The sequence below is a fragment of the Oratosquilla oratoria genome, chromosome 15, assembly GCF_046742065.1.
Source record: "Oratosquilla oratoria isolate Oo_2021 chromosome 15, ASM4674206v1, whole genome shotgun sequence".
Lineage (NCBI taxonomy): Eukaryota > Metazoa > Arthropoda > Malacostraca > Stomatopoda > Squillidae > Oratosquilla > Oratosquilla oratoria.
Window position 1 is genome coordinate 62,790,770 of NC_134791.1, and position 26,088 is coordinate 62,816,857.

The 26,088-nt window shown below is 37.4% G+C and overlaps 1 protein-coding gene across 1 annotated transcript in view; it reads right to left on the minus strand.

Moving 5' to 3' along the window:
- The window catches only part of LOC143033473 (two pore potassium channel protein sup-9-like), a 45,792-nt gene that overhangs the window by 12,114 nt on the left and 7,590 nt on the right, over nucleotides 1–26,088 (minus strand). Inside the window, exons 4-6 of the mRNA XM_076198955.1 lie at nucleotides 24,701–24,901; nucleotides 7,702–7,820; nucleotides 4,656–4,892 (exon numbers count right to left, since the gene is read on the minus strand). Of these exons, the coding sequence (XP_076055070.1) occupies nucleotides 4,656–4,892; nucleotides 7,702–7,820; nucleotides 24,701–24,901 (557 nt within the window). The remainder of the gene's footprint in view (nucleotides 1–4,655; nucleotides 4,893–7,701; nucleotides 7,821–24,700; nucleotides 24,902–26,088) is intronic.

The following is a 26,088-nucleotide window of genomic DNA, read 5'->3' on the forward strand; positions in this document are numbered from 1 at the left end:
AGGTAGTGACCATAGAATGGTAGGTTGCACAGCTAAATTCAATTTCAGAAACGAGAGAAATAAACTAATTTTAAGAAAGAAAATAAGCCTTACGAAGGTTAAGGATAATGATAAGAAATTTCAGTTAGAAATTAAAAATAGATTCGAAGCTCTAAGAACTAATGAGGACACCGTGGAAGATATTAATTTGAATTTAGTGAATATCATTAGAGAATCGGCAGAGAAAGTAGGAAGTACAAAAAACATTAGAGAAAACAAATACTCCCAAGCTACAAATGACCTAATTAAAAGAAGAAGGACCATGCAGATTAAAAGCAGAAAAGACGAAATAGAAAGAGTAGAACTAAACAAGCTTATCAACAAAAGGTAGAGATTAGAGAAAAGAAAGAGAAACATGGATGAAATAGAAGAAACTATTCGGAAGGGTAAAAACATCAAAATAACCGAGCTCAAACATACTTTAGGAAGACAGCAAATGATAAGTTTGAAAGACAGAAATGGAGAAATAATTAAATGTAGAGACAAAATGGTACAAATTTTACCAAGAGCCTTACTCGTCGAAGGCCGTAGTTGAATCAGTAAATTCATGTGTAGATGTTAGTAGTGTACCAGAAATTACAAAGGAAGACGTACAATTTGCTTTAAAAGCTATGAAATGAGGAAAAGTACCTGGGGAAGATGGTATATCGATAGATCTGTTGAAAGACGCAGGTAAATTAATTCATATTAAAGTAGCTGAATTGGACACCCAGTGCTTACATCAAGTGTTTGGTAAGTATAATAAGATCCTGAGAGGCTCTCTACCTTTATGTTTTAGAGAGAAAGAGAGTTGGAGTTTACAGTAGAATACTGTATGTTCGCCTAGCCGTCGGAGAAAATTTGATAGCATTCCTGTTTTGAACGTGGGAGGCCTGGGTTCAATCTGCAGGAAGCTCTTGTTAATTGTTCAAATCACACTACCTTTCTTCCCAAGCTCACTCTACAACTGTGACCATCGGATTTGCAATATACCATTGTCATATTTCAGTGATGGTATTTAATTGATATAAGCGTGATGGATTACCCCAGTTATCATGTTCTATTTCCAATCACGCTAGACATTTCACAGGTACTTTTTACTATCCATACAGCCTTATCACCCAATGAAGCATACGGGCTGTATCTACCCCCACTGGTGATATATATGGTCCTACACTTGACTCAAGGCTGAATCTTTCACAATTTCATGAGCTTTTCTTTCTTTCTTCGTACTTCACTCAATCCCTCCATATCTCAGTTCATGTCCTATTCTTCCATCAAGCTCTCCAGTCTGTGGTCATTTGACAGGGTTCTAACGTTACTAGTGTACATCTTCATTTTCTTCAGGTTGTTTAGTGTCTATGACTTAGGTGTGCTTGAACAGTGCTTATTTACAGCTGGTGGCATACTACTCATTAAATACATATAGTAGTGCAGTGTAATATTTAGGTGGCAATACTGTAGTAAAAACACCCACAAAAAGACTGGTTGTGCTATCCATGGTTAAGTGGCAAGTTGTGGCAGTAATCTCACCTTTTTACCTCCAAGTTTCTGATGAGAAACATCTTTGGTGTTACCTTGTTCAATAGATTTGGTGGAGCCTTATATATCTATTGGGTGTCCAATGGTCCGCGCCATCATTATGGTTATACCCCATATATCTATGAGTAATTTCCCTGTTTGCTATCAGTGATGTGCCATTTACCAGTGTGTGCGAACTAATCTTTAATATACCTTTCGTACAAGACCTGTTCGATATGGGTGATACTGCAAAGATTTTTATTCATAAAGCCACTATTTTTGTACTTACTTCGATACTGTAGGCTATCCACCAACTTCAAAATATTGGCTTTCGGATTGGCCAGTTCGCCAACAAATTCTACAAATGTTACTTTATGTTACTTTGATGTTTGTCATATGCCGTGATTATGATGTCATCAAAATAAAGGTTTCTTTTCTACGCCCACTTCAACATATTTTTTTCATTGTTCTTATTACTTCCTCACTTAATTTGTTGATCATTCTACTCTCATCCAGTGGTACTATACTTCAATTGGTTATTTCATTGACACTTTCACGTATATATTTTGTCCAGACCCTTTATACTACAACTGTTCATATCTTACATGTTTCAGTATTCTGGCTTCATTCACATACGCATTTAAGTGACTGTCTATTGTTTCCCTGATTCATTTACCTAAACTAGTTCCAATACCAATCCCCCGGGTACTCAACACCTCACCTCTCAACCCCAAGATATTTTTCTTTGTTCTTTATTATCATCAGCACCAGAAAGTTCTCCCATATGTTTCAGCATAATGCTTACAATGTAACCTTTACTTACATTTTTCTATAAACGCACAGGTGGAGTAGTATTCTTTATTAACTGAAGCCTAGTGGTAATATAATGAAATTCAGTAGTGTATTAGATAGGGAACTTGGGTTGTAATAAGGCTACGTATCAAACTTTCTAAGAATAATTAAATTTCATGTATCAACTTCAGACAGCTCAGACAATCAAATTGAGTCCTATGATGATGTACGTCAGGTAAAGATCCAAGAAACATTAAATTTACATTGGTGGTCTGTCAATTCCATGTTAATGTGATGAAAATTATGTAAGATAAATCGTACATTGGGAAGTCTTGAGTATGTAAGAGAAATGAAAAAGGCAAAATGTTGGTTATGTTTACAGAGAAGTACATGAAAATAAAGAGCACGTTCATCGAAAAGTGCGTAGCTTGTAGATGGACTTGGAGAAGTCCAAATGGAGCGACAATCTAATTTTATGGAAGTGCTATCTCAGCTGTTCATGTGAAGGATTTTCACATATTCAATTAGAATGAAAATGAGGTTACACTTTAAAAAAGAAATAACAAAGTAGTTAGAAATCGGAATTTTAACTGTCAAGATAAACTAATATCAGCAAACAGCATTTAGATAACATTCATTCAAAAGATCGTGCGGAGCGTAGATTCTATTTCAAATTAAGCTTCCCATCAATAGAGTAATCACTTGGTTTTGAATGAAAATATGAAGGAAACTATAGGGTCTAATGTTCAAGGAAAGTTAAATTACATACAAAAAAGTGACCTTTCAGTATTCTTGTTTATGGGTATAATTCTTTTGTTTTCATCACCAAGAAGATCTTAGAATATAAGTGTCGTATGCAAAAATATTGGGACGATCAATATTTGGAGGAGGAAATGACTAAATGGACAGGGTGGTAAGCTGACATGGAATGCTAGAAAGATCTTACTATAGATCGGATACACCATTTTTGTTGTGCATCTGAATCTGCTTTTGACATCCCACAGGTTGACGAGTTAAACACCATATGAGGACGGAGCCTTTATTTGTACGACGCTTCGCTTATTACAGCTTTTTCAAGTACAAATTGAGATACATATGCTTGAGATTAAATAAGGGGAAAGGAGGGAACGGGAAGAGAAAAGGGGAGGGGAAGGAAGAGGAGGAGAAGGGGGGGGGATGGAACACTGGGAAAGGTTGATAATGCTGGCCCAAACGTCCGTGGGCGAAATGTACAAGCATATGTATCTCAACTTGTACTTGAAAAAGCTGTAATAAGCAAAACGTCGTACAAATAAAGGCTCCGTCCTCATATGGTGTTTAACTCGTCAATCTTGTCGGCAACTGCCACTTTCATGAAAATCCCAGAGGTTTGCTCTGGAGTATGCCCCAACTGATTGATGACTTGACTCTTTTAAGATTGTGGTTTGTTTTCCAGTTTCATGAGATGGATGAGTTGGACAAGTTCGATGAGATGGATAAGTTTAATAAGTTGGATTAGTTGAACCAGGGTTGTAGAGACCCTTTTGCTTAAGTGTAAATCTACGATTATGTCTTACATTGAATAAACTGAAAATAAAGAATGCCATCTCCGCGAAATAGGGCTTCAATCGTCCGTGACCGTCTAACTTTACAGGAGTGAAGGACGGGAAAGTTTCGAGTTAAAAAAGAAAAAAAAAAAGAAAAAAAAGCTTTCTTACAGTGGTAAAAAAAAAAAAAAAAAAAAACATAGAAGAGAAAAAGCACAGGTAAAATATTCACAAAAACTCTAGAGGACGATGGTTGGGCATTAGAAAATGTATCATAACCATTTGAAAAAAAAAAATCTTGCTCTGAGTAAACAGAACAGAAATAGGTAGAAATAAAAAAGAAAGATAAATTTAAAATACCGAAGGATAAATGAAGGAAATGTGGAAACAGCTTTAATAAACATAGAGGATGTGGAAAAATAAGCAATAGTACGAATAGGCTAAGGGGAAGACACAATAGAAGATGAGAGGTATGAGTAACACAAATTAAGAGAGTAGTAGAATTCTTGAAAGAAAGATACCGGAGATGAACGCAACAATTTAAAAAATTCTACCAAATTCTACGGAAAAGTGGAAGTACACTAATATACTGTACATTACAGAGAAGTCTTTCTGTGATTCATTTACTCTGAGATTACTTTCTTTAGTTATTTGAGATTCTTAGTTGTTTAGTAGTCATTTTGTAAATCGGAGGTATTTCAGTAACCCACTCGATAGAATAGGTAAACGGAATATAGAAAATAGGCTCTGATTTTGCACAAAGACCTTACTACATAGACACGGCGTGATGTTACTAACCTTGTGATAGAGTAGCGGTGCCTGTTGTCGGGACTATTACTCGATCGAGGGTAACAGGTACAAGAGCAGACGGTAGCGACGCTCGAATAGGATCCCAGGTGGCCTCCAACGCCCCCGAGGTCTTCGTTCCCCGCCAGGAGTTTCCCGTTGATGGCCATTAGTTCTCCATCGAGAGTCACCACGTACTGGGACGCGTCCTGCATCTCATAGTCGTTCGCTTTTACATCCTCCGTGTTCCTGTTGGTGTAGTTAAGTTTTACCATGACATATGTTGAAATGACTCTTTATCGTCTTAAGATTATTGAATTAGATTAAGTAAGTTTACCCGTAGAGGATGTGGAGGATGTGTTTCACAGTTAGGAAAAAACATTATTATGAAAGCCTTAATTCCCTACTGACTGGGTCGTAACAGAAGAGGTGGATTTTATTGTCTTTGTACCAAGTCAATGAGTTTATTTGTTTCGATTAATCTTTGTGAGGTTTCTTCTGTCTAATACTAAATGTCTACTGAATCAAAAGGCGACGTCTGGATTGAATAATGATATTCTACAATGTGCGACGTGTTTGAATATCTATGCGCTGTACAGTAAACATGGAATGTGGCATAATGCAATAATGGCATTACTTTTTCTTTACTATTGTAAATTATCATATATTTACAATTATTTTTACACATTCTAGCTGGGTAATAAACACCACAACTGCATCTGCCCTCAAAATGAATACAGTTGTCTGGAGTTTGCTGCAGTTTTATAGTTTAAAATGCATTTGGTTGTACTTGAAGATGGTAGCCAAAGATGCTTTCATGGTAACTATTTTTTCTTTTTGTATTCAATTGTTATCCCTATCACATCATCCTAGCTGACAGCTGTGACATAGTAGAAATCCAAGTTATTTGCAACTATTGAAGTTTTCCAGTAATATTCAGTAGTAGGTACAACTAATTTTCTGTAATTACATCAGTTGCAATAATTACACTATGTAATATTTTTCTATTTTATATTTTTGTTCCTGGATAGAAATTAGTCATCCTTAATTTGCTTATCCCTTAAAGGTGTAGACAATCCTATCGTTTCCCACAAACTTTACCTTTGTAATCATGACATCAATGATTCGAAAACTGCTTATTTTTCAGACCATTTTCCAGACTAAATTTAGATTAATTTCTAGAACTTTATAAAATTTCCTGTGATATATCTATTTTTAGTATTTCATTGGCGATAACAGTACTTCTAACTTTGGGGAGAATATCGCGCTGGAAAGGTAGCGTCATACAGATGGTAAAGGATAAATTTAGTAAAGATCGTTGGAAAGAGTGATAATTGAAGTTTAAAATGATCACAATACTGTTTTGAGTAGAGAATGATCTGTAATGATTAAAGAATCTTAAGTGACTGTAACACGTGAGGATATCACAAAAATTCCTAAGTTATTGACTGTAGATAAAACTTGATGCAGCCAGTGTCCTATAAAAAGTTTCTAGTAATATATGTCCACAGCTGAAAGAGAAGGGCCCTGGAGCTTACTAGTTCAGTTTAGCAAAAAGACTTTGCAAGACATTGAAGTACGATGAATACCGCTGAGAGGTCGTCGGAGACCTCTAAACTATAACATTTCTGAAGGGCCTCTAAGGCAGTTTTGCCATGTTCTATTACATTTATCTTTGAAAGAGTAGGGACACAAATGCGCACTACCACAGGTTAGACCGGCATCAACAAAACGATTCCTCTTTGGAGATGAACAAATTGGAGCCAAAGGTGTCGATGCCGCCACTATACATAATATTGAGTCTCATGAAACTGCTTGTCATAGCTCGATAGGAAGTCGAAAGGATTCAAATAACTATAACAATTCTTTCCTAAACTACCTGAGGCAATGATGAAAGTTTATGTCTTTGTCTGAGCACAGGTAGAGAAGACCTAAGAGTGTAACGGATTACTGAAATTACTTGCTAGGTAGAAGTAAGTAGCTTAGAGCTGCATTGTCGCAGTGGTTCGGAGGTCTCTTAGAAATCATAAGGGCAAAAACCATGCGGTGCTGGTTGAGACTGGTGAAAATCTACGTCAAAATGGGCTGTAAGATGTCACAATCCATATCTTTGTTACTTAGTTTGACAAATTCAAGAAGATGAAAACATATCTGGAGGAGATCAGCTACTTCCACCAGTATCTAGTGAGCTTTAAACGTCGCTTTCAAAAATACTATAAAGAAACCGCGATAAGTCATTCCACTTGAGGGCTGATCCACGAAAATGATCTGGCGTATAATCGCAAAAACCCCGAAAAATTGCCTAGCCTTAATAATTGTGATTATTTTTGTATATTTGTAGTGTAAATACACGTTGACCTTTATTCATGTGTTCATTTTCTCTGACAATATGAGCAAACAGACGCAAAATTTTCACACTTTTCCTTAAAAATCTGTAGACCTAGAATGATCAATATGCTGCCCACAAAAAGCATGGGTAGTTAGTTGACTATAGAAACCGCATTATTAAAAAAAATTGCGTTACAGTTATTATTCTTTGTGCATATCGATGTCGAACTGTTCTCACAGGTAATGTAGTTTTTCTAAGTTACGAGAACATACACGCATATGTCACATCCGTTTAAAAGTAAACTAGACTTTAATGAACGTTGCAAATTAGGTAACTATAATATCTATAGTCTATCAAAGCCTCATAAAGAAAATCATATGAGTGATATTTTTAGTGCTACCGTTCTAATGTTCATTAAACCATCTAAACTAAGATGAACCCCTTTTGGTCTAGTATATAGTATAGATTACTTGAGATCTCTTGGTCACATAACCTTTTGTGAACATTGTAACGCAAAACATTATCAATCTGCGTGAGATATTTAAGAGTTCTGTGTTGTGGAAGTGCATGACATATGTAATCAAAGAGAAGGAAACAGACGATGAAGACCATATTCTCTATAAGTGAAACAGCTTTAGTGTCTATACGGGCTAAAAATTTGATTAATTGAACAACCCCAGTATTTCAAAGGACAACATTCTTAAAAAGTCAGACAGTTTTGGTACTCACATGGTCATGAACCTCAAAACGAGAAGATTAATCGAGGCAGCAACGACGGTGAGGCCAAAAAGGATGAAGACGAGTGACAAGGCAACGTAACCAGGTTCTGAGGTCAAAGCGTCGTCCTTCTGCAGGTCGCACCATCAGGATCGAGGGTGATGGCAGCCAGAAACAATAAAAACTAGATTAACACATACGTAATCAAATTGAAACTAGAAGCGGATCGTGTTTCAAGTATACCTGTTATTTCAAGGACACAATCTCAGATTGTATTACCAGGGACCCTATTATATAATGAATAAATGAATAAATGTAAATAAATAAATAGATAAATAAATAAACAAATAAATAAATAAATAAATAAATAAATAAATAAATAAATAGATAGATAGATCAATAAATAAATAAATATATATATAAATAAATAAATGAATAAATGAATTGTGCTTGGTTATGAGATAAGATATCTGAAAGTGTTAAAAGAAATGGTTATCATACTTGTTGGTGTCACATAAATACTATAAAAAACCAACAAACTATACATAGGCATTCCATAAGGATCAATATAATCATCAACGACCTTACCATCCTAAACACGGAAAATATCAACACGCTCTCATATGCAGTATCACAACCAAAATATTATTGCCATATGCACACATACATAGCTCGAGGAACTTTAAAAGTTGCTGGTAAAAATCGGCATACTCTCGCCCCCTTGTTTATTTTTGTGGTCTACATTGAATTTGGAGGCGTTGAGACAAACGAAGCGGTGATTTCTGGTCTTTAACCCATTCAACTCCGATGACAATATGTCTTGTCATTTGGTCAAATAAAACAAAAAATCATAAAACACCAAAATGTTTGATCAAACACCAGAAAAATATGACGTCAATCCTCGCTTCGCTCGCAGCGAAGCGAGGACTGACGTCATATTTTTCTGGTGTTTGATCAAACATTTTGGTGTTTTATGATTTTTTGTTTTATTTGACCAAATGACAAGACATATTGTCATCGGAGTTGAATGGGTTAATCTTTCCGTCTGGATTGATCTTCAGCTCGGAACATTCCACGAGGAATACACTAACGGTTACCAATGGTGATATTTTCATACACACAGTGGCTGTTGCCAAACCAAAGAGCTATGTACAAATTATTCTCTATTATCTATTGCCTACTCTACTTCTATGAAATGAGGATGAACATTCAATATTTATGCATACGTTATTTACATACAAGCATGGAACATATATTAAAAATCACATCGGTCGTGCGATGACTTGCATTTGGTAATTTAAAATACAGGTGTCCTTTCGCGCTCGGATGAAAATTACCGCGGTGAGGTTGTTCAGACATAATAGGCAGTCCCGCAATTTTTTTTTTTTTTTTTTTTTTTTTTTTTTTTTTTTTTTTTTTTTTTTTTTTTTTTTTTTTTTTTTTTTTTTTTTTTTTTTTTTTTTTTTTTTTTTTTTTTTAAGATTTCCTATCGCGCTCGGCTAAATGACCCCGTTGAGATCGGACCTGACATCTTTTAACTAAAGCGTGCGTGTGAGCGTGTGCACATTGGGCATCTAAAAGATCAAATATTTCCCTCAATCATCTTGCAACTCCCCTAAAAAAAGATAAATAAATAAAATAAAAAAAATAAACAATCTCTAATCAATGAAATCTACTGCCTCGATGAATGACTAGCGTCTATTCATACTCATTTTTAATACGCACATGACCTTTGCTTCCTAGCAGACCTCATGGAAGAAATATACAAATACGTAATTTATACATTTATATATACATACATATATACATCTATGTATGCACACACACACACACACACACAGAATAAGAACAATCAAAGTTGCATTTACATACCTGGATGAAGAAATGGTGAAGAAAATCCTAATCACCCTGATAAGACCAAGATTGGAATATGCAGCAACGATATGGTCACCAAGTACAAAAAAATGTATAAAAAAACTTGAAAGAATACAAAGAGCAATTACAAAACTGGCACCAACACTCTCAAAACTATCATATGAAGAGAGACTAGAAAAACTTGAACTACAGACACTAGAGCAAAGAAGAGAGAGAGGAGATTTGATAGCTATTTACAGAATCATGAAAGGCATAGAAATTACTGATAGAGAGAATCTGATAAAATGGGATGACAGAAATACAAGAGGACACGGAAAGAAAATAAAAAAAGACAGCTATAGAAGAGACTTGAAAAGGAACAGCTTTCCTCACAGAGTAATAAACAGTTGGAACAAGTTAGATGAGAGAGTGGTGTGTGCAAAAACAATACATGAATTTAAAAATAGTTTAGATAAAATGAGATATGAAGACGGGACCCCACGAGCATAGCTCCCCTTCCCGTAAAATACAACTAGGTAAATACAACTAGGTAAATACACACACACACACACACACACACATGTGGCGATTCTTGTATCCAACCGCTGATTACCAGAAAATGTCGAAATGTTTTTATCCACGCCTTGGAGGCGATGTGAGTAGCGGAGCAAGTATTGCAGGCGATGTGAGTACCGGAACAAGTAAAGGCCGCTAGTTCTACGGATTTACTCTAGCAAATCGTAGTCAGTTGTCTTGTGCAGAACCATCCATGAACTACGGTAAGAAGCAAGGCAACTGACCACGAAGGCTGTGGTGGTTGCCACTACATAATTTTTTTCCCTAGACATACAGTATATACAATGCGACAAAAATAGGTATTTACATGGTTGAGTGATTCTCTCAATATTAAATAAAAATATTTACAACTATGATACATAGAAAGACAAGGCATATTTTAATCATACATGGTGAAAAATAAAATATAGATATAATTATTTTGTGGACGTACGCTTCTCAATGGTTATATTTGGAGCGGACCAGGTGTCCTAAGGGTCAAGGCCAGGTCGGCCTAATTACAGTTAAGTGGCCTCTGGTCGGTTTTGGTTAGACCTAACGCTCAACGGCAGTTTGATGTTGCTGCTGCACTGTACGCGATGTCGTATGCTTGATATATATCTTCTCGCTCGGTCCGGCTATCTGTCGCTACTCTCAGCCATTTGCTCGTAAAAGATAATTCAACAATATTTACTTAAATCTAAAGAAAAGTGGAAAGTAGATACAATTCCGTTCACCTAGAAGATATGATCTGATATAGTGGTTGTTTTGTGAAAGCTGTACCTAGGAAGAGGAGTAGGTCGAATTGGTGGAGAGATGGGAGAATCTTGCGATGGAGTGGTTGTTGGAAATAGAGGTGGGATATGCTGGAGGTCTAAGTCTCGAGGTACTACTTTGGTATTATCTTTGTGTAGGACTATATTTTTTAAACTCTGGTACTAGGCCGATAACGCGAAAAGGTCCCGTGAAATTATGAGAAAGTTTTGGTGTTTGTGTAGAGTTGAGGGTGCACACAATGTCTCCAATTTCAACTATATAATCTCTCGTTCCTGTATTATGAAGCCGTACCATATCGTCTTTAGAGAGAGTAAGGATATTGTGAATTCTCTTGAAGAAAGTGTTGAAATTTTGTACGTAATCGTCGAAATTGTAAATGGGGGGTAAGTTTGACATACGGACACTATATGGGAGCTTTTTGTCCGAGCCAAAGAGGACAAAAGGTGGTGACTCCAACATTGACATGTTAATGGCACTGTTAAAGCAAGCTTTAACCATTGGTACATGTTTATCACAAGAAGGTTGTATGTCAGAGGCAAGATGTCGGAGAACATTTAGGATTTTGCGGTTCTGTCTCTCGAATAAACCGTAAAAGCTAGGGTGATAAGGAGTCGTGTTGCATTTAGTGATGTTAAAGTGTTTACAAATGCTATTGATAATTTCATTGTTGAACTATGTTCCGTTGTCTGAAATTAGTGTTTTGGGTGTAGTGTAGGGGCATATAAGTTTGTCAACAATCGTTTGTGCAACGTGTTGTGGTGTTTTGTCTGGTAAGGGTGAAAGAATACAGAATCAGGAGAAATGGTCTACACAAACAGAGATTGATTTTCGCTGGTGGTGAGTGGAAACTTAAGAAGGGCAAGAGCTACTGTGTCGAAAGGTTTGCAAGGGGCTTGGAAGACTGATATGTGTAATTTTGTATACTCATGATGGAACAGCGTTTTTTAGCTTATGATTACTACATGAGTGTGCTTGAAAGTAGATAACACTTGTAAGACTGGGAAGGATTGATGGTTGAAAATTTCAATGAGGGGTAAGACATCTTTCTCAGTCGGTGAATTATCGACGGTAGTGAGTGAGAGTTTCTTTTAACATTTTTCTGATTTTGGCATGCGGGAGTTTGTACGTCTGTTACGTTTGAAATGCATGTTGATAGCTGTGAACAAGGAAGGAGAGGTGGAATCCTGAGGGTTTTTTTGAGTGGTTGAGCAAGTGTTGGAGTTGTTTGTGTTTGGCTGTTGGAGCTCGGTCATGTGTATTTTGCTAATGGTCTGGGGGGTTTCTGAATGCAACGCAGGGAGGAAATGGTTTGCATAAATCATACCATTCTGAGCAGGATGTAAAACTCTACTATGTTGTCTATGAAGATGTCAGCGGGACAATGCACGTCAGCTACCTAGACAGTAAGTGGAATGGGTGGGCAATGATCTTTACAGTTAATATCCAAGGAAAATTTTCCAAGGATAGGGAATGGTACACCATCAACGTTGGCGAGTTGGATATCAGGGGGCTCTAGGATGGTGACTTTCCTGCTCTCCGAACGGTGCTTGTTAAAACTGAATGTGAACATAATGTTAACGGGAGACCCAGTGTCTAGAAATATGGCGAGTTTGGTGTTGTTAGAGGTTACTTTGAATACCATGGAAGGTGAGGAAGCGTCCGGGGTGTTCAAGGTAAGCACAGGTAGGTTTAGAGAGGGAAGATCCATGTGTGGACTTGCGTGTTGTATTTGTGTTTTATAGTCATGTGGGAGATGTGTTATGTGTGTCTCTGGTGGGGGAGCGTTGTGGTGAAGCAGGTCTTTGTTGTCTTTCTGCCAAGAGCACGCAACAGTTGTCACTTCTGTGGTAACAGGTTCCGTGGAAATCGCACTAGCGATTTGGCTGGCACGGCTGTCTGTAGTAGCATCTGTTTATGCTGTGTCCTTGATTTTGTCAGTAGGTGCAAAAGAATGGTATTCGTGGTGGAGAGCGCTGGCGTGAGCGGTAACGCGTGCAAAACAACTGTCTTGACGTCATGTTATGTGACGTTGATCGTGTTACGTGGGCTACTGTGTAGGTGGTGGTGATAGGTACAGACTGACTGTGGATGTGAGCATTTGTTCTTTCCGTATCGGAGAATTTTCTGGAAAATTCTTCTAGTGTGGTGCCTGGTGTGAATGAAATTCTGCCAGGTTTTTGGAGTGTGTCTTGGGGTAATTGAGAAAGTAGTCGGAAATAGGCTAGCAATGAGAGTGGGATTTTTTTCGTCTGTAACCCAGTCTGAGTTTTTGAGGCTTCCCCTGATCTCACTTTTAAAAGAGGATGCAATTTCTACTGCTCTTTTCTTTGTTTTATGTGTATGTGGGCCGGTATTGTACGTTGTGGCCAAGGAGCAGAGGGGTGAAAGTGAGCCAATTTGATCAAATGCCGCAAAGGAGTTTTTGAAATGGTGAACAAACACTGAATATGTGTTTGTTTCCTCAAAAATGTCGGACTGGATTATATTAAGTGCGAGTGTGTCGTTGAGATCTATTCTTGATTTGAGAATGGATTTTTTTTTTTTTTGGGGGGGGTCTATGACACTTCTATGTGTGATTTCGGATTCAACTTCTAAGAGTAAGTTGTGTACGGGAATGTTCCGTCTATTAAATTGAATTTTGGTAAACTATTCTCTTTCATAATTATCATTAGATTTTGTGTTTTTCGTGGGGTGTGTGGAGAGTTGTTATCGGAAGTGGTAGATACGTTTGGAGGAGGTGAGATTTTGGCATCGCGTCATGAAACATAAACACAAAGATAACAGAGCACTAGGTGAAACCTATCACGGAAATTGTATCTACTTACCAAAGATGATATGGTGATGGTCTAGCTCCTGGTTGATGAGGTATTTTGGCTTGTGGTGAGGTGAAATGAACACAGATGATACGGTGCTGTAAAATAAAATGAGTATGAATATATGTATTTAAGAGGAAATGAGAACTTTGACAATGTAAAACAGTTAATATATATATATATATATATATATATATATATATATATATATATATATATATATATATGCGAATAAATCACAAAATGTGTAATAAAACCAAGTGGCTTTATTACACCCACACACCCACACACACACACACACACACACACCCCCACACACACACATATGTTTATATATAGATATATATATATATATATATATATATATTTAAATATATATATATTTTTATATATATATATATTTAAATATATATATATATATAAGGACCCGTAGTATGGAAAGATACTTCCTTTGAGAAGTGGAGGGCCCGTGGAAGGGTTGGAAAAACAAATCTGGATGTAGGCTAGGGTGTGGCGATGACGGATAGGCGGTCAACTTGTCCGATCGTGGTCCTTGCATGGGGCTTTTGTTCGTGGTTCTAGGCGATGGCGGGTGGGCGGTCAACTTGTCCGCGCTGTATCGGCCCTGGGGCGGGGTTTTTTTTCCGTGATGGCGGGGTGTAGCCTTGTAAGTATGATGCTGGACGATGCGGCGAAGTGACTGCCTCGTAAATAATGTTGCTGGCTATGTTGGATTTGATTTCCTCGTAAGTAATGTTGCTGGCTATGTTGGAGATAATTTCCTCGTAAGTAATGTTGCTGGCTATGTTGGAGTTGATTTCGTTGTAGTAATGGTTCTGGCTATCTTGGAGTGATTTCCTTGTAGTAATGCTTCTGGCTATGTTGGGGTTGATCTTGTAGTAATGTTTCTGACTACGTTGGAGTTGTGGGAAGGTTCGAATCCCAGCGGTGTTACCAGAAAATGTGGCGATCTTCGTATCCAACTGCTGATTACCAGAAAATGTCGAAATGTTTACATCCACATCTTGGAGGCGATGTGAGTAGTGGAGCAAGTATTGCAGGCGATGTGAGTAGCGGAACAAGAAAAGGCCGGCTAGTTCTACGGTTTTACTCTAGCAAATCGTAGCCAGTTGTCTTGTGAAGAGCCAGTCGTAAACTGTGGTAAGAAGCAAGGCAACTGATCACGAAGGCTGTGGTGGTTACCACTACATATTTTTTTCCTAGACATACAGTATATACAATGCGACAGAAATAGGTATTTACATGGTTGACTGATATACTCAAAATTTAATCAATATATTTATAATTATGATACATAAAAAGACATGGCGTATTTTAATCATACATGGTAAAAAGATATAAAACTAATTACTTCTGTAGACGTACGCTTCTCAACGATTATATTTGGAGCGCACCAAAGTCAGGTCGCCCTAATTGCAGTTACGTGGCCTCTACTTCTTCTTTGTAATTTCTGGTACACTACTAACACTTACAAATGAATTTACTAACTCAACTATGGTCTTCGACGAGTAAGGCTCTTGATAAAACTCTTCTACTCTTTTTACTATTCTGTCTCTGCATTTAATGATGTCTCCTTTTCTATCTTTCAAAGATATAATTTGCTCTCTTCCTAAAGCAAATGTGCGCTCGGTCCTTTTAATATTTCCACCTTTCCGAATAGTTTCCTCTATATCTTCCATTTTTCTCTTTCTTTTCTCTGATCTCTGCCTTTTGTTGATAAGCCTGTTTAGTTTTACTCTATTTCGTCTCTCATGCTTTTAATGTGCATATTTTTTCTTTTTTTAATTAAGTCATTTGTAGCTTTGGAATATTTCTTTTCACTAACACATTTTGTACTTCGTACTTTCTCTGTCGATTCCCTAATGATATCCATTAGATTTAAATTCATACCTTCGATGGAGTCCTCGATAGTTCTCAGAGATTTGAATCTATTTTTTATTTCTAAATTAAATTCTTCTTGTTTTCCTTAACCTTCACAAGGCATATTTTCTTTTTTAAAACTAGTTTATTTCTCTCGTCTCTGAAATTGAATTTAACTGTGCAACCTACCAGTTTATGGTCACTACCTATGTTTACTTTATTTATGACCATAATATTGCTAACGCTCTTGCTCTCATCTCCTAATATGAAGTCTACTTCTTTCTTTGTTGTTCCATTTGGACTTCTGTAGGTTTATTTATGACCTACCTGCTTTTGGAAGAAAGTGTTCATTATTGTTATGCTGTAGTTCTCTGCAAAATTTACTAACATGTCCCCTCCGTCATTTATTTCACATACTCCAAACTTCCCAATGCACGACTCATCTCCCATCTTCTCCCCTTCTTTAGCATTAATGTCACCTATTACCAACGTGTAATTACTTTTTTCTTAATCCATTACTTGACTTAAATCCTCATAGAAAGACTCAATTTCATCGTCTGAACTCTGTGAGAGTTGACACTCTGACGTGGTGGATAGGTTTGAGAGTTTTAATGACTACAAAAGCTATGTTGATAGAGAGAAAATCTCTATAGGGTCACCCATATCGAACAAATTTTGTAAGAAAGATGAGATAAAGAGCAGCCTGTACGCGCTCACAGCCGCAGGACCCACTGTTAACTGACACTTCCCTGCTGATGAACAGGAAAATTCGTTATAGATATATGGGGTACCGTCATAATGACGGGGTGGATCATTGGGCACCCTATAGATATATAGGCCTCCACCGAATATACTGAATAAAGTGATACTAAACAAATATCTCACCAGAAACCAGTTGGCAGGGAGGTGAGATTACTGCCAAAATTCCTTCATAGCAAACATGAATTGCACAACCAAAAGAAAATCGGATGTTCCCGTTGGATCATTGTCTCCTAAAGGTCCAACCGCATTGCCTTGTGTGCTTACGGGTAGTGTTTCACCAAATGTAAGCAAGCTCTGTCCAAATAGATCCAATTCTTGGACATTAAATAATATGAAGAAAATGAAGATCTATACTTACAACCTAAGAAATCTCTCATAAGACTACATGCTGGAGAGTTTAATGAAAGAACTAGACAACATCAAGTGGAACATCATGGGACTGAGCGAAGTTCGAAGAGCGGAAGAAAATCTGATATAATTACAAGAATTTCACCACCTGTTCTACTATAGAGGTAAGGAAAAAGAGAGATAGTGGAGTAGGATTTTTGATAAACCGAAAAGTTGCTGGCAATGTAGTGAAATTCAGTAGTTTATCAGACAGGGTAGCTTGGATTGCGATCACGCGGTGTAAAAGGTAACCCAAAAGTTCAGGTTCCTGCACCAACATTGTATATATATATATATATATATATATATATATATATATATATATATATATATATATATATATATATATATATATATATATATATATATATATATATATATATATGTATGTATTTATATATTCATACTAGCCAAATTACCCGGGCGTTGCTGCGGGCAAATGATGATCATTTTAATTTTGATAGAATTTGTGGAGAAAAGTTACACGTACCAATGTAACTCAATGGAAAAGGCAACACAAATAGAATGTTAAGAAAGTAAGAAAAAAAAATTGAGGAGGGAGACGCCCTTTGGAAATAAAATATTCGGCCGTAAGAGAAGAATTAAACCAACCTCTCATTATCTTTGAACTCGAGTATATTACCGTCCGTGAAAAAGTAAAATAAAAATAACCAATATTTAAACATTTGGTAAAATTATACAAAATTTTACATTTACATGCTTTCTCCTTACAAACGCTATCATGGTTTGTTGCAACATTAATTTCACATATATAAATAACATTTATGAACACATACAAGGATTTGTTTAATCATAGTAATTTTTGTCACAAAATGCCAATCGTGTTAAGGGGAAACTACAGTAGTGGTGTGTTACCCACCATACCCCTTTAACCCTTAACCCTAGCCAACGATCACCCTACCTAGGGTAAATTCACCTGTGTCTTCCCATGTCCCCCTTCATGTACCTCATTTCTATGTATATATTCGTGTACTATACATTTGTAATTATTCTGCTGAAGAGGACCACAGAGAGCGGTCGAAATATACAGGAACAATCATCTCACATTTTATCTTTTTCCACCGACAGTGGGTTCTAAGTTTATATATATATATATATATATATATATATATATATATATATATATATATATATATATATATATTTTTTTTTTTTTTTTTTTTTTTTTTTATATAGTTATCCAAGTTCCTGGAGTGATAGGGTATCAGAATATATATTGTTATGGGGGTCTATCTCCAAAACCCTAAGAGGAGTTGGGTGAACAAACAAATAAACAACAAACAAACAAACAAACAAACAGACACACACACACACAGACAGACAGAGGCTGCTATTTTATTATAACAACTAATAAAAGTACTGCTGCCACTGTTCCATGACTTCGTTTTCTCCTTTAATCATCCAGTTCCTACGAGTAGCTAGAAAACTTTTCTTTATAGTTCTCAGCTTTTTATGGTGTTCTTTCACTCTACCCTCGTTTATATTATTATCTATTTCATCTAGTTCTCTATCCAGATCTTCCTGTTTCTTCTGTCTAAATCATCTCTTGCGCCCACAATCTCTCTTAAGGTTTCTGCTAGTCTTAAGTCTGATGGGTTTCGCATTAGGTTTTCTCTAATTCTTCTGCCTTCTTTTGATGCCTCCTTACATTCTTTATCATACCAATGATTTCTTCTAATTGGGGTTATGTATCCTACATGCTCCTCTGCAGCTTTATGTACACCCTCCTCAATTTTCTTTAGCTTGTATTCGATATCTTCTTCCTCTTCCTCCCCAAGACGGTATATATATATATATATATATATATATATATATATATATATATATATATATATATATATATATATATCAGGACAGAAGAAGCAGTGAGCGGTGGCCAGTGTAGTGTTTTTATGTCGGGACTTTGATGTTTGGCATTCGTGTGTCTTTTGCGCGTTTTTTTTTTTTTTTTTTTTTGTAGTCCCATTGTGATGTTACTTTCTTTAACTTTTTCATCATTTTCCTTTTCTTTTATCGTCCAGAATTGGTTTTGTTTTGTTTACTGTTTTGGTTCGCTGCTGTTGAGTTAATTGTCATTTTGTTGGGTTTGTCTTCTATTGCTTTTTGTCCCCCCCCCCCTCTTTTTTAGCGGACACTTTTTAACACTTTGCAATTTCTTTTTGTCATTCAGTTTTGGTGTCGTTGGATATTTTTGATTTGTACTGATAAAGGGAGCTAAGCACAAGCAGAACAGAAAGAGCGGCGATAGGCGACCCGTGTGGTGCTTTTGGGTCCGGACTGTGATTTTTGATATTTTCATTATGTCGGTTTGTCATTTATTTGCTTTTTGTTATTTTTGTGGACACTTTGGGCTAACTTTGTAATTAAATTTCTTTGTGTCTTTTAGTGTTGTTTTTGTTTTTGTTTTATTTTATAGTCTGATTTGTACTGATAAGGACACACAGGACAGTTAGAGCGGTGGCAGACGACTCGTGTAGTGCTTTTATGTCTGGTCTGTGACATTTGATATTTTTCTTTTTGTCATTTTATTTTATTTTTTATTTTCGGTGGTTGCATTTGGTGACACTTTGTACTTACTCTGTTATTAATTTCTGGGTGTCGTTTAGAATTTGTATTGTTCCGTTTATTATGACATGGGTTATGTGGATTTATCAATTCTTTTCATTTGAGTGACGCTTTATACAAATTTGAAATTAATTTCCTTTTGTCATTCGTAATAGGTTTTGATTTTGTTCAAATTTGTTCAATCCGATGGGACCTGTCCCAGAGATCATCGGTATAATATATAATTGAATCCTTTTGCTTACTATGTATAACCCTGAGGACGAACCCCGGACAGGGTTCGAAATGTCGGTAATAAATTCTGTTACTCTGAGTCCAGTGTTTCGAAATTTTCCGATAATATATATATATATGTACATACATATATTCCATGCACACATTGAATGGTCCCCAGTACACAGATGTTAATGTTTTTCAACCACATTAATTTTTCACTTTAATTCTATGCCATCACGATCGAGGCTGACAAGGAGCTCGACGGAAGCATGTACGGAAACTGATAGGTAGTCAAGCCAAGGACTCGAACCCAACTGAGACGTAACAAATGAACAGTGACTTAGACCACTGCGCGATGGTTTAAGTCACTGTTCACTTGTTAATACATACACACACACACACACACACACACACACACACACACACACACACACACACACACACACACGCACACACACACACACACACACACACACACACACACACACACACACACACACACACACACACACATATATATATATATATATATATATATATATGTATATATATATGTATATATATATATGTATGTATGAATGTATATATATATATATATATATATATGCATATATATATATATATATATATCTATATATTTAAATATATATATATATCTATATAAATAAATTATTTATATATATATATATATATATACTATGCTTTCACAGTCTGGTTTCCTGTAGTGAAAAAGGAATATCTGCTGATAGTTTTAAACCAAACATTGCTAATTAAAGCAGGTGCATCAAAATCACATAAATAAATCGCTTACATTTAGAAATGAAGTGTAGGCGTATGTATGTGTGAAAATTCTTCCATTAAAGTAGCACATAGAGAGAAAGGGCGTATACCTGTACGCAAAAACACTCAAACGTCTATCAGAGCATATCACAAAGTCAAAACTCAGTTCGGTGACACAGCGAACCCACACCTACAGTATACCACTCACAAATCCTCCAAAAGCCTACCCACGACAATGAACAATGGGATTAATAGTGATGTAAGTAAGTTTGTTGACGACACTAAAATAGGACACCTAATTAGGTCAGGAGACGACGCCGAGATTCTGCAGGATGATCTTAACAAATTGTTCACATAGTCGGTGAAATGGCAAATGGACTTCAATATCTCAAAGTGCAGCGCGTTAAACGTAGAGCTACACAACCCCGCAAACGGATATAGTTTAGGTAACACGCTTTTAGAGAAAACTTAGTGCTTGAGACTTGGGAGTTCTAGTGAGTCCTGACCTTAAATCCAGGACACAGTTCATTAGCGCCAGTAATAAAGCTAACAGAACATTAGGTTTCATTACTAGGACGGTTACGAATAGAAGTGCAGAGGTAATTATCAAACTATCTAGCGTTAGTTAGACCCATCCTTGACTATGCGGTACAGTTTTGGTCTCCATCTTATAGAATGGACATCAATTCACTAGAATCAATGCAGAGGAGAATGACCAAAATGATGTATAGTCTCAGAATTTTACCTTACGAAGAGAGGCTTAGGTGCGGGGTGATCTAACCGAGGTGTTGAAGTGTATTAAAGGCTTTAACAAAGGTGATACAAATTCACCATATCAAGACAGCAGGGCAGCACTAGCAGTAATGGAGTTAAATTGGACAAATTTAGATTTAAGAAGGAAATAGTAATAGGGTGGTCAACGAATGGAATAGGCTTAGTAACCATGTAGTGAGCGCTGAAACTATCGGTTGTTTTAAGAAACGGTTAGACAGTTTTATGGATGGGGATGACAGGTGGTAATGGGCATGGAACTGCCTAGTGTAGGCCTTATGGTCTCTTGTAGTCTCCTTCATTCTTATGTTTTTATGACACTCTTCCAGAAGCGTACAGAAACAAAATATGAAACAAAAGGTAATTTGAAGACTAGACACCTTGTACGTAAGATGTTGCATGTTATTTTCATCGTGTTGCAATAACATGTTTGTGCAACATGTTTCATGGACATAATGCATTAAGTGAAACTAAATTTAAAGGGAGTGTAATTTTGAGCTTGGGAGTGTAGTGGGGATGATGTCGGTAGTGAGGAGAGGACGAGGGAGGGAAAGGGTGGCTATACTAGTGAGGAGATAGGTAAGCATGTGATTGAGTGAAAGGTTTCTTTAGGGTTAATGGAGATGAATGTGAAACTGGGAAAGGATATGTGGGTCTTTGTAAGCGCATATGGGCCTGTGAAATAAAGTAGAAGAAATGAAAACTTTTTGGATATATCTAAATGAACGCATAGACATTTTTGGAGGAATATCAATGTAGTATTTTTGGGAGATATCAATGCTAGGGTAGGGGATGAACCAATACACGGAGTGGCTAGGAAATGTGGAGTGTCAGGTAAAAATCTTAGTGGAGTTAATGGTGGAGATGTGTTTAGAAAGTTAATGATAGCTATCACAGTGGAGAGTGTGGTGGATGGAAGGGTGGTTAAAAAGGCGTTAAGGGGCTATATAGTGGTATCCATGAAAAGGGTAGGAAAAGTTCTGGATGTCCATGTTCTCCGGGGTGAGAGTGGGGGAATATCAGATTAATTTTTGGTGGAAGGTGAGTTGAGAGTGGAAGATAGGTGGAGAAAGAAGAAAAGGGAAAAAAGTAGGGATGTGCTTAGAGTAAAATGTTTAAACGATAGGGAAAAGGAGCAGGAGTACCAGGGGAAGCTGAGAGAAATGTGGAAGGTGGTGAAAGATAGAGATAGGAGTGGAGGAGAAATAGGGGTGTTTTAAGGAGGAAGTGACAAGCTCCACAAAGGTGGTGGGTGGAACAAGGAGGATAGGAGGGAATAGAAGGAAAGGTAGTGAGTGGTGGCATGATGAAGTGAAGAATGTGGTAGAAGAGAAGTGATTATTCAAGGACTGGCTACAAATTGTGTCGGGAGAAACATATTAGAGGTACAAAGAAAAAAGAAAGAAGTAAAACAAAAGATGAAAGAGGCAAATAAAAAGAGTAAATATAAAATGGGGGAGGAGTATGGCAGAAAAATTAGAGTAATAAAAATATCTTTATGAAGAAAGTTAAGAGAGGAAGGGGAGGTGAGTCAAGTAGAGAATAAAAGGAAAAGATTGGAGATGGACATATATCAACAGAATATGAGGCGGTAAAGGGAAGCTAGAAAAAGTATTCTAGAGAGCTGTTGAATGTGGAGGAGGATAGGGAGGGATTGGTGGTAGCAATGGGAAGCTCTAAGAAGATGACGGTGATGAGAGAGGAAAAGGGAGGAGAAATAAAAAATGGTGAGATACAAGTAGTTTTGAAAATTATGAGAGCACGAAAAGCATCTGGGTTAGATTAGATGTCATTCGGAGTGTTTGATGAAAGGAGGTGTAGTAATAGGGAAGTGGCTGGTGAGCAGAAACATGGAATTTAAGAGAGAGAGAGAGAGAGAGAGAGAGAGAGAGAGAGAGAGAGAGAGAGAGAGAGAGAGAGATTAAATGTGTTTGTGATGAAATGTCTGAGAAGTATGGTAGGGGTTACAAGGTTGGATAGAGTGAGAAACGAGGAGGTGAGGAGAGCCAGGGTGGAAAAGACGATGACAGATAGGGCTGGTGAAAAAGTATTGGAGTGTTTTGGACATACATATTAGTAAAAGAGGTATGGGAGGCAGAGGTGGAGGGATTGAACTTGAGTGTAAGACTGAGGATGAGATGGATGGATGGAGTGAAAGGAACGTTGAGCAAGAGGGCAATGTCTGTTGAGCATGAAAGGGAGAAGGCAGGAGATAGGGATAAGTGGAAAATGTCTGTGTATGAATGATACTGAGATGCAAGGAAGGGAAGGGATGATATCGCTCCATCATTGCAAGACTGTCGTAACTCAAAAATTTCAAGTATAGAGTTACAATGGTTTATAAGGACGCCGAATAATTCTGCGTCTTTTGGTAATAAAGTCGTAAGTCTAAGTGGAGTCCTATTTACCTAATCAAGATGGTAAGTTTTATTGCTTAGGGTAAAATTATTAAAGTTATAGGATTTAGATACTTTAAAATGCTTCTCCTGAAAAATCACGAAATTTGAGTTACGACAGTCTTGCAATGATGGAGCGATATGTAGGGAGTGGTTATGTATGAATGATATTTTGAAGCAGCCCGAAGGGATTTCTCCCCGTCTTCTCTTTTTCTGTATGAGAGGATGGAGAAGAGGGAGTCGCCAATTAAGGGAAGCGGCCTTGCTGTGGTTGTGCTATGTCTTGCTGCATTGCTTTTGACCCAGGACAGTAGGCGGGATACAGGGATGACCCGTCATCCATGAGGAGCTAAGATGAGAGGGAGGAAAGGGTGGTGGATGGTGGTGGAATAGGTGGGAGTAAAATAGGTTAGAGTAGATATTTGCCTTTTGATTTAGCTCTCTCCTATATAAAGGGAGAAAAACCCTTGGAATATAGACAGAATAAAATGCTCAGGTAACATAAAACTTATACATCCATTATGTCTGATATAAAGGCAATAAAGCCTCACCTCTAGCTTGGTAGAAAATATTAAGTTGGATCCTCGATAGTTTAGCCAGCGGAAAATACAGTCATCTGCTGCCCGAGCAACATCAGGCACTCATGAAATAGACTCTCACCACTATGTAGGTAGGATGTGGTTTGTAAAACTAAATCCTACTTAGGGTTCACAGAACTATTTGACCGGCTTTTTGCACACTACATAACCTACTGTATATTTTTTTCTGAAATATAGTATAGTCAATAAGCAATACAAGAAATCGACCGAGTGAGATTTAAGAAAATAGCCTAGATACGGTGATACCTTTGCGTTGCGTCAATAAATCTGTAAAGGAAGTAAGTATATCGAGGATGTTAATTAGAATAAGCTTAAACAATTCGCTACGATGACCTTCTTCTCTCCTGAATATAATCATATGGTGTTAGAATAATATACATACAGGGCATCACCGTTCCCAAAGTAGAAAGGAAGGGCAGGAGAAAGAAAAAGCAAAGCAACAGATTGGCACTGTTGTGGCGTTACTTGCGGCATCAAGAAAAGGTCAAATGAATTCAAACATTATGATATCTACAATGCCAGAGCTACAAACCAAATGCCAAGGTCAAGTGAAATCATTGTTATGGTATCACCTGCAATAAAAGAAGAGTCAGCAGCCGAATGCTAGGGTCAAATGAGGTCAGCGCAATGACATTACCTGCAGTGCCACGAAGTCCCCAAAGCCGATGGTGGTCAGTGTGATGAAACAGTAGTAGAAGGCATCAATGTAGTTCCAGCCTTCGTAGTGGGAAAATACGGCAGCTCCCACCGTCATTACTATAGAGGACAGGGTGCCCGTTACGAATAACTGGTTTACGTCCGTGGCCTCTGTGGTATTGCAACCCAGCGTCTTTTTAACCTGAGTGAGAATATTGAAGGGAGGAGGAAAAATTAGGGGAAGAGATCAAGAGGTGATTCAGAAATGTGTCACATGCTCTGCCACGAACATCGTTCAAACGAAACCCATAATAGCCACAGTTAATTTTCTCTCATATGTCCTATTTTCTGCAAATTTCCAACAATTCCTGCGTATACAAGTTCCACGAAATTATATGAGGATTTTTTTACACAGCAGTGAACATTAGACCATTTATCTCACCATACTCACTTATTAAAATATAAAATGTAATGAAAGAAAAAGAAAAATACAAGGAGTTTGGCAATGTTTTTCATACTTCTTCGCATCGATATCAATCTTTCTAATAGCGTCTCGCCATCGTCCTTTGAAAGTTTGAAAGTCATAATGAAAGCGACGATAGTGTCAGTTAGGCCGTAAAATTACCATCCTATCCCCAATGCCTGTTACTTTCCTTCCACTAAACTAGGATTTAGTATTACGGAATGACTTATGAAGGCTGGTCAATAAAGGCGTAACATGAAGATTGTACTGGTGTACATGTTACCCTCGTGGGCTGTCTCACTATAAACGTGAGATCAAGGCCCAGTCAGGGTTTGATATCTTCATAAACACTATGTGTGTGGTACATTATTCATACACTGGATTATACAAACTCTTAGCTCTCGTTCAAGGGGTAATAGATGTGTATAAAAAGTCGAGCACGTGGTCCAAGACTAAGGTGAATCACACACACACACAAACACACACACACACAGACACACACACACACACACACACACACACACACACACACACACACACACACACACACACACACACACACACACACACACACACACACACACACACACACAAAAACACACACACACACACACACACAAACATGCACACACAAACGCATACACACACACCTCGTGGCGCTATGGTTAGAGTTCTCGCCTGCCACTACGGCGGTCCAGGTTCGACTCCCGCCCAGAGCTGAAATAGTTTCAGTATCGCTGCGCTGCGGTGTGTTACTTAAACTCTCGTGGGCGAGGAGTTAGGGTGTGTGTGTACGTGTAAGGTCACAGTATTACCCATAGATCGGTCATACGAGCTCTGAGCTCTCATCCGGGAGATTAATAACCGTCGATCATGAATCCAACACGTGATCCAAGACCATGGTGAAACACACACACACACACACA